Source organism: Clavelina lepadiformis, chromosome 1 (assembly GCF_947623445.1).
Source record: "Clavelina lepadiformis chromosome 1, kaClaLepa1.1, whole genome shotgun sequence".
Taxonomy (NCBI): domain Eukaryota; kingdom Metazoa; phylum Chordata; class Ascidiacea; order Aplousobranchia; family Clavelinidae; genus Clavelina; species Clavelina lepadiformis.
The window spans coordinates 19418586-19428270 of record NC_135240.1 but is presented as its reverse complement, the minus strand read 5'-3'; the positions used below and the strand labels follow the sequence as shown (position 1 = coordinate 19428270).

General features: G+C 34.1%; 1 protein-coding gene across 1 annotated transcript; it reads left to right on the top strand.

The window, feature by feature from the left end:
• The first annotated feature begins 2788 nt into the window (after window positions 1-2788).
• On the top strand, window positions 2789-5100 carry LOC143465745 (uncharacterized). The gene is made up of 6 exons (XM_076964209.1): window positions 2789-2918; window positions 3295-3372; window positions 3505-3782; window positions 3923-4138; window positions 4282-4444; window positions 4550-5100. Exons 3-6 carry the CDS (start codon window positions 3644-3646, stop codon window positions 4641-4643), a joined length of 612 nt encoding a protein of 203 aa, XP_076820324.1. The 5' UTR covers window positions 2789-2918; window positions 3295-3372; window positions 3505-3643; the 3' UTR covers window positions 4644-5100.
• The last annotated feature ends 4585 nt before the right edge of the window (window positions 5101-9685 follow it).

Here is a 9685-nt window from a genome sequence, read left to right as displayed (position 1 = left end):
AACTTAAAATCTAGCTACAAAACATATTGACAGTATGCCCGGATAAGTTGGACGAACTGAGCGTTAGTTAAGCTTTAACAGTCAACTTTCAAAGTTACGACGGTGCGAAACCAAGTTTGGTGGTAAAGCTGAAACAACAGGATTCCCACTGCAAGCCATCCCTGAATTTTTATTAATTCTTGAAGCAGAGAAACCGAAACAAAAAATTGCACGAAACAAGCTGTAATGTTTCTCAACAGTTCCACTGCTTGTGCTCAGATTATTTCAGTGAAAAAACAAAGGTGCGAACAAGCTTATTAGCAATCGAGTCCGTATAAGCAGGTCAGCGTCAGATTAACAATTTGGTCACGCACAACCGCAAGAAAAAACGTCATAAATCGCTTCCATTCTAATGAGTTTCCCTCGAGCAAAATATAAGATTATAATAAACTTTTAACTTTCATTTACTTCGTATAATTGTTTCAGTTAAAACCACAGTTGGGTCACAATCAGATTAAGAGAACGAATTAAGAGAAAAAGCATGTTAAAATGAGTTAAGTCAGTTAATGATTCAGCGCTTAATAAATCATTTAAATTTACACTTTTTATTACGTCACAAACCTTTTCCACTTTTGCTGCAGTAAAAACACAACTGACCAACAATGAGACTTGATTTGAAATTGAAACGTTCACTTGTCATTCATAAATGTAGAATTGTTTTAAAAATACCTTTCATCACCGTCATGTTCTTCTGCGCATGACAAATAACTTTCAGCATTTTTAATGGTTTATTGCTACAAGATCTTACTTCATCTCTGCTCTATTACTATTGTTTCTGCACCAAACTGGAAAAGCTAAAATACTCATCATAAAATACTGGTCAGTTTTGTCTTTTGTGGGAAGCTGAATCTAAATGACGTTCATTTCCTGACAGTTTTCGACCCCACACACTGGCAGCTACATCTCGGCACAAAGACTGATCGTGCAGACATTCTCAGGTCAATTAACTTTGTGTTGGAATAATGGCCGGTGTTAAGTCAAACAGAGGATAAACTAGGTCACACATGTCGTGAAAGAGTCGATTAATTAATTAATTTCGATTAAATATACTTTAACATTCTACTTGACACTAACTCGCAATACAATATCAAGTGACTATTACGTTGTATCAAACGTTTAATCATTTCCAAGATTCTATACAACGTTCAGGTTTAATACATTTCAGTTTCTGCTGCCTTTATCAAGAAACCTAACCGACTATTTCTGAAATATTTGTGGGGTTCTATGTGGGAAAGATTTAAAAGCAAACATTCTTTTTTTCTTTCAAAAATGTGTTATTTCAAGGCTGGAAAATGCTTTATTTCAATTCGTACAACTATCGAAGCCTGGCGAAAATTTACCAAACTACTGCCCGAAGAATGAACCATATTTGATTTGCAAATACATAATCATCATTGCGTTACTTGGCAGCACTTATGCTGAATGATAATTTCAAGGCGTGCTGTCGATAGCTTAACCTTTGTCCGTGATAGCGATTTAGATATTACAAATATTGTCAAATCATCCGGATTTTACTGATCAATTAGACGTAGGCTACATCTTCGTTTGCGCCTGAAATGAGAAAAGGTTTTTGTTGAATCGAAATTCACATCGTTTGATCATTTATGACAACTGCAATAGTTTGAAACAAACTTAAAAGTTTTCGTCTGAATTTAAACATGAAAATATTGGTTAGCGTGGATAAATGTCACACTTTATTACAATCAAGTGGCTTAATGCTATAAAAGAAACAATGTCGGAATTAAAGTTAACCGGTCAGATGCTTTTTAATTCTTCCAAAACGTACACACAGAGACATAAATTTAGTTTAATATATATAAGTTTAACTGCACAATATTGCAGCCATTCTTTTGTAAAGCAAAGTGTATAAGGAACAAATGAAACTGATCTACAGTACTGTAGGCTATTATATTCAACTTGGGACGAGTTCAATAAATTTGTGAACGCTTTTCTTACAAATGCTGCCGCTGTATTCAACTTAATGCTTTGTCAGCAGCACATATACTGCTCTAAATGCTTGTTTGTCGCGAATCGGATTTAAAATGTATCTGTGCATCCAGTTTCATCTTCACAAAATTTCCAAATCATCCAGTTTGAAGAGTCGCTCCAAAAGTGAGAAACAATTTTATACTGCTCCGTAAAATAAAATTTATGCCAAATATTTTTGATCTTTGAAATTATCCTTTAACATTATTTCAAAATTTTCATCAAAAGTACAACATTCAACGATTGATAGTGATAAACCATATATAAACACAGATTGGCCAATATCTTGCTACAATCAAGTAAAAAATTGCGTGTTAAAATACGTGTGTAGCTGTATACTGGCATGAAACATCAGTGAATAAAACACTTAACGCAGCAGAATATTCCATTGCTCTACTTCTATGTTAGTTGCGAAAATCCTTTTTTATTAATTTTATGTTTAAATAATTAATATCTAGGTATGATGTTTCAAATTTATGATGTTTCATGAGACTGAAATGTTAAGATTAATTTTTGTCACATGAAAACGTGTAATCTAGTTCGGTAACTCAAAATATATAATCATTGTTCGTTGCTAATCAGTGTAAACATCGAACTCACAAGTGGACGATTTAGAATACAGACGAGGATAAAAATTTATTTGAGGTGCAATTTTTCACCTTTCGCCGATGCTACATAAAAGATAGGATAAATTTAGAAGTGCCATAGATAGATAGTAGGTGTAAAGTATAACATTTACTAACTCCAGGAAGCGCGTTCTTATCAGACACAGTTTTCCTTTAAATACCCTGAAAACTGGATTCGACCTCAGACACAATTATAGAACCACTTTCGTGATACACTTGTTGAATTTTACTGGAGAAAGATGGAAAGTCGTCGATCAGAATTTCAAGGTAAGTTGTGGTTTTCCTCAATAAATTAGTCGTCATGTTTGTCAATGTGATTTAATAACTGGATTGATTTGAACCAAGGTATTAATAGATATTGCAGCTCAGTAAATTTCAAGAACAACCTACAAATGTAGAAATTATTTGATGATGTGTGTGATGAAACGTTGAAGTTTTTCCTCAAATTATTATTCAATCAAAAATAAAGTTGCTAGCTCTTGGCTCATATAAACATTGCAATATAACAGACCGCAAAAGAGTTGTTTTAAAACGTCATATAACACACTTATTACGTTAGAGTGTTAGCATAGATTGTTAAATGACAAAGTCTAACAAAATTGGTCGCAGGTTCTGGTCAATTTTAATGACGTTTTTGTTATAGATTTTCCAGTCACGTCGTTTGAGAGGACGCGTACATATTCCTCTGGTTGTAAAGTCAAAAAAGTAAACTATGTCCAAAGTAAGTGACCATGACTTCATAGTTGCATAAAACTGTCACTAGAGTTACAATAGATCAGGCACAAGTCATGAATGAGGTAATCGACATCACGAAACGACGTAAATTTGCTTATATTCATCACTCAATCATCAGGTATCACGACGAAGGTCTATGTGAACTCGGACCGAACTGCAACCTAATCCATGAGGAAAAACATAATTATTAATTACGTCAGTGCTTTAGATCCTATACTGTCCCCGAGTTTTTACCTCGCACAGCACAAAAGTCTTTTATGCTGTCAGACAATTTTAATCATTGGGACGACACTTTTTCATGTCACGAAACTGATCTCGCATTACCAACAGGTCTTAGTAAAAGTTGGATTTTAATTGGAAGCTGCAATTTTGGCTCGAAGTGGTACTTCGTCTATGGTAAGTTTTTTGGTAGTGGGCCGTGATATTTTTTGGATAAAATATTTGTTTCAAACTAGCTCTAATTTATAACTTTGAGGTTGGTATGTTTCCGGTATTTATTGCTTCATCTATAATGATGTTAAAATGTGCATGTTTAGGTAATAATAGAAGACGTCCTCCTGCAAGCGTCCTTAGTTTTAAAACAAAACCGTGCACTAATATGTATGCACTTGGCAAATGTCCTTATGGGGACGAATGTACTTTTTATCACAACAAAGAAGAAAAGAATTTTCCTTTCTACAAGAATCGTCTTTGTAAAAAATTGACTTCAAATGAAAACTGCAATTTGAGATACAAATGTGTATTTGCACATTGTACGTTCTTAAATTTTGTATTCTAGCAGAGCGTAGGGCCGATTTTTGTGAGTAAATATTTACTTTAATGAAGCTTAACAAATAATGGGTGTCATTCATTTGTTCTATCGCAACACATTTCAATGCATTTTTTGCATTTTTAGGCGCAGATGAACTTAGCGTAAAATTCAAAACAAAATTCTGCAAAGATTTACTTATAACAGGAAAATGTTCTTATGGACCACAGTGCAACTTTGCCCATAACCTGTTTGAAAAACGGAAAGATTATTCGACAGTGTTCAAGTTTAAAACCCAAATTTGTGAAGGGTAAGTTACCGCTTGGTTTAAAATTAAAATAGATACAAGTTAACTGTATATGCTTATGTTTTAATTGAAGTTATCAAACTAATTGAAACATTATGCGGAATTTAGTTGGATCAACGGAAATTGTCCCAGAGGATCGATTTATACTTTAGCTCACGGACCAAGCGAACTTCAAGCGCCCAAATATCTGTCTCAAACATAAAAAGACATTTTGTTCAATGTATTGCTGTGAAACTGTTTGTTATTTCTGCGTTTCTCGAGTGAGTTCGTTGCATATTTCAAGCAGATGAAAATATCTCATTCTTTTAAAAGTCGTCACTCCTATCCTTTAACAGTGGGTGATATTCCATATTTCATTTGGTCTGTTACGTCAAGAAATGCTGTAATCGCTTCTGTCCTTGTTTCAACGATTTTTCAGTTTTGAATTTACTAATTTACATATATATATCCATGCTGGTCGTATTGATGGTAACTGCTCATGGTTAACTGTAAACAAATATCGGTATAGCATTGAATAATCCCATAAATATATGTTAGTATTGCATAACTGGTGCCGTTGTTATCCGTGTACAATGTTCCCTCATCACGATTTTAACATTGTGCAAATTTTCCATTTGTGATTTTTATACTCGTCGTAAATAAAAAAGTTGTTTCTGTGACGTGATACTTCATAAATTAATTATTAGTTAGTTGCAGGATTTTGCTTGTATTGCAGGTTCAACGCCACGCCTAGTCCGTTAATGCAGTTGTGGTGGTCTGGGCAACTGCACCTTAGCTCGTCATGTTATATGCTACTTGGCCAGTGCTGGTTGGTGTACGATAACCCGAATATTTACTTTGTCACGGACGTTTTGTTGTTGCCTAGACTGCCAGGTACTTTCCTTGAATAACGACTGGACTGCCTAGCCGAGTTCTCTCATTTACTTATCGAACATGGTTGTTTTGAAAACGGTTAAAACAACTCAATATTGGAAGCACATATTTATCAAATCTTAAGGCCAGGATGTAGAGATAATGTTAACCGCACTGTATATCGCCCAAATCTCTAATCAACCTAGAAACACAAATCATTCACAAAGAACACAATCAACGTTTAAGTAATCGTTCGTGCACGCAATGCGGGATAATAGCCCAAGAGAGGAGTAAACTTATTCGTAAAAATTTGATGAGGACACTTGAAAAATTATAAGCACTTGGCAGAAAAAAAACATTGCAAAAAAAGTGTATGTATTTGTGCAAATCTCTAAATCAACCCTTACGAAAAAAAAATTTACTTTACATAAATGGATATACTGATAAAAATCGGACAAATGTCGATTAATAGACAATGCAAAATCGGAAAATTCCATTAATGAGGACCCACATTATTAAATCCTAACTAAAGTAGTTTTGTATTGTTATTATTGCTGTTGTTGTTTAACATATATAAGTTAAAGCAATTTCAGTAATTGTCTAATTAATTAATTATTCAACCTTCTTATCGGCCAAACCAAATCGATCAATACAGATTTATCGGTATAAAAAAAAACTTTGCCGATAAGAAAAAGCTACCGATTAATGGAGATTTCAAACCAGCTTGGCGTGAAAATCTTGTGATTTTCTAGCATGTTATTAGTAGGGCAACCAAAAGTCAATATGGTCAATTTTTTTTTACCTGCTCAGAATGCTATGAAACAAGCACAAAACAAATTTCAGCTTTGTACGACGTGTGGTATAGAAGTTATTAGGTCAGATAAAGTCAAAATGTTACGTTAGGTCAAAATACGGTCAAATTGTTTCGTTAGGTCTTTTTTTTAGGTCAAAATCTATTAAACTTGTAATTTTGTAACCATTTTGTAATTGTATTCTTCCGTTTTTCTCTTTTCTTGTACCGCAAACAATTCCAGTGCCGCCAATTTTACTTAGAACCAAAGCCACAAAGAGAGGGAAGGCTTTTCAGCGCGTTTGGTGACGTCACGATGTGACGGCATTGCATTTGAAACTGCAAGTTGTCAATCTTAATACGCAGAAACGAAAAAAAAGTCAACACTAGAAAAGCATTTTGTCATTTTTAAATGCAGCTTTAGATTAGAAAGTTGCTGTAGACAGTGTAGAGACTATCAGTATAGCGTTTTTCAAATGGAGGTCAAAATTTAAACGTTTTAGGTCAAAATAAGGTCAAAATTTAAACTTTTTAGATCAAAATGAGGTCAAAATTTGCAAATTTTAAGGTCAAAATTTAGCATTTTTAGGTCAAAAAACTGGTTGCCCTAGTTATTAGTTATTACATTATACGATTAATTATCGAAACAATATGTTGGAAACCTAAGTTACCGAAATTTAATTATATTTTTTGTGTACTTACTGCTTTTAAATTGATGTCAAACAGTGTAAACTTTATTTTATATCGTATATATAGAGTTGGTTACGCTGAAATCAGTTTTCAAAAATTAAAGAAAGAGACGGTCCAAGAGGTGTTCCTTGTATTAACAGCGAAGATGCTGCATAAACAGGTATGAAGAGTACTTATTGGAACAAACTGAACTTTTCTTCATTTTCAAATATTTTAATTTTATATTTATATATAAATTAGTTGGAATTGATTTAAATTTACATAAATTTTTATTAATTATTTTAAATTAGTTGATTATTAATAATTAATTATTAATCAAAATTTATTTGAATTAAAATTACTTAAATTATATATATTTACACCAATTTTAATGAATTTATTTACAATGAATCCTGATTTGCAACGAATGGCAATGATTTAATAATTAATCCATAATTGAACTTGAAAGAAATATTTGAAAACCTAACCAGGTAATCCATAACTATAAGTTCTTGTTTTGATGAAAAAAAAAACTAAACAAGGAACCGGTTATGCAAAAGTATATTTCGTACGGCTATAAATATATAATGGCATAGACATATAGGCCTATTTATAGGACGAGCGGAGTCACAATCGGTTTTGTGCTTGTAATTAAATTAAACGCATCAAACAATAAAGAGTGAGGAATTTGCAAGGAACAAAACTTTTGCTACATTATTCGATAGCCATTATAAATTACTGCATTTTATTGCAGAATGAAATCGAATTGAGCATTAAACATTCTAAATAGCGTTAAACAATGTTCTAATATACAAATGGTTTGAAATCAAAAGTACAGTATTTCAAATAAAGATCGACATGATGTCGAATTTCTGGACGTCACTAAAGAGTTTTACTTGACAACGGACCAACCAAACAGACTGTAAGGTTCACAAATCTCATTTTAGAAACAGGGTTGCGGCCGTTTTGGCTAACTAAAAGCATCATGCAGTTTCTGAAGGGTATAATAACATAGATCACAAGTATATTTGTCACAATTTTGTATCTTTTACATTTATACAGTTACATATTGGGATTTTTATATAAAAATGGTAGCGACTGATTTTTCACAGTCAAAAGTGCAGTTGACAATGTTTAGCTTTACATTCAGCCAGTCATGGGTTTCATAGTCTTTACATTTACTTTCTATCATCACAAACTCTAAGTTCTATGTTCGCCTTCTTTGAAGGTTTATCTGCTCGATGAACTTTCCGCACAATTCTCTCAATGAACGCTTTTATTTGGGGTGAGTACAAAAGCGGATTCAAGGCGCTATTTATGGTGAGAAGTCCACCCGCGGTAAGTATTTCGATTCCAGATGGAAGCTCAATTCCAGCCAAACTCAGAAACGCCATGATGCAAATTGGCAACCAGCAGAGTAAATCGGATATTATAATCCGGAAAACTCTATTGCGCATTTTTAACTTTTCCTTTTTGGCTTTTGCGCTTTGAGTAGGCCTTTTTGATGATTTTTTTGTAGATTGAGATGAAACCAAAACCCACAAACAGAAAAGACAACAAATTAATTGAAATCACCGTGGTCGAAAATACTTTGAAACCTTCGCTGGGTGTAGCGAATAACCTGGGCATGCACACGCCTATAGTTCCGTAGTAACCCATTTCACCTCGAATAGGATATTGCCTGAACTCTGCTCTTAGAATAGCTTGTGATTCTTTCCACGTATCACTGCTTTGATTCATCGTTGTATTGGTGATACTGGCCACGCGACAAGCAAACGATATGACGTCATCATGTTTTACGGTATCAGATGTTGAGAAAGGATTAGGAAATATAACAGCATGTCTGAAGTAGTGAATGGTATTCGACATAACAGCAATTACAAGAGAAACAACCCAGGCTGCAAATGCTGCTGAAACCCAAACTTTCACTGATGGGTGACGAGCTTTAAAAGGATAAAATATGCTGTACATGTGGAGAGCAGTGAGAATTACCATGATGAAGCAAGATGTTTGGCTTGATACCAAACACAGGCTACCTGCTATAGAACAAAGCATACTCACACACCATTAAACGTCATATTTTGCATAAACTCCGCTAAACTCCCAAGCCTTTATCATTACTATAAGCAAATAAATTCCCATAAGCAAGTCAGATATTGAAAGGTTAAGAATAAGCATTTTATTGCATTTGGCTCCATCGCCCATTTCCTTTGACTGCAAGTCTTTGACAGAAAAAATTATGACGTATGTATTTCCGACCAATATCACTACAAGAAAGATCCAAAACCAAACACAAAGCCCAACACTGTCGATCAAATTTGTACTTGATGAAAACACACCCAACTTGAATTCGTCCGTTCCATCTATGCAGTCTCGTTTACCGTCCAACTTGTAGTTATTAGGAACAGAAATGAGTCCCTGCGTAGTTAGACAGTAATGTCTATCATCACACCCAGTTTCACCAGATCCGTCATTGCAGTCTTCTATGCCATTGCATTTTTGCATTATGTCTATACTGATCTTTCTTCCTCCTTGGCATTTAAATCTCTTTGAACAATTTCGTTCATCAAAACCTAGAGGACAGTTTGAATTGTTCAAGTGACGCCATGCCTCATCTATGAACCCATCGCGATAACGATCTTCCATGGGAAAGAACGAACGACAGGTGTCGTTACAGAATGCTGGAAGATTTGAGCATGACAAACATTCGTCGATAAAATCGATGCATTCTGGTCTTCCGTCTTTTAGCATATGAAGTCCCCCATTTTGTACGGCATACTATCAGTTCTGTTTCGTTCACTTTTGGTTTTTTAATGGTACATGAGGCCTTGGAGAATAATGTATTTGAAATACCTTGGATCAAAATATTTTTCTTACTCAAACCGCATGATTGCCCAGACTGATCAGATTTTTGAAACATATCAAAGCACTCT

Bases quoted from the DNA above. Each gene is read 5' to 3' on its own strand.
- LOC143465745 (XM_076964209.1), top strand. From the start codon at position 3,644: ATGCTGTCAGACAATTTTAATCATTGGGACGACACTTTTTCATGTCAC. The intron at 4,139-4,281 runs GTACGTTCTTAA...TTGCATTTTTAG, and splicing joins CAAATGTGTATTTGCACATT to GCGCAGATGAACTTAGCGTA. The intron at 4,445-4,549 runs GTAAGTTACCGC...TGCGGAATTTAG, and splicing joins AAAACCCAAATTTGTGAAGG to TTGGATCAACGGAAATTGTC.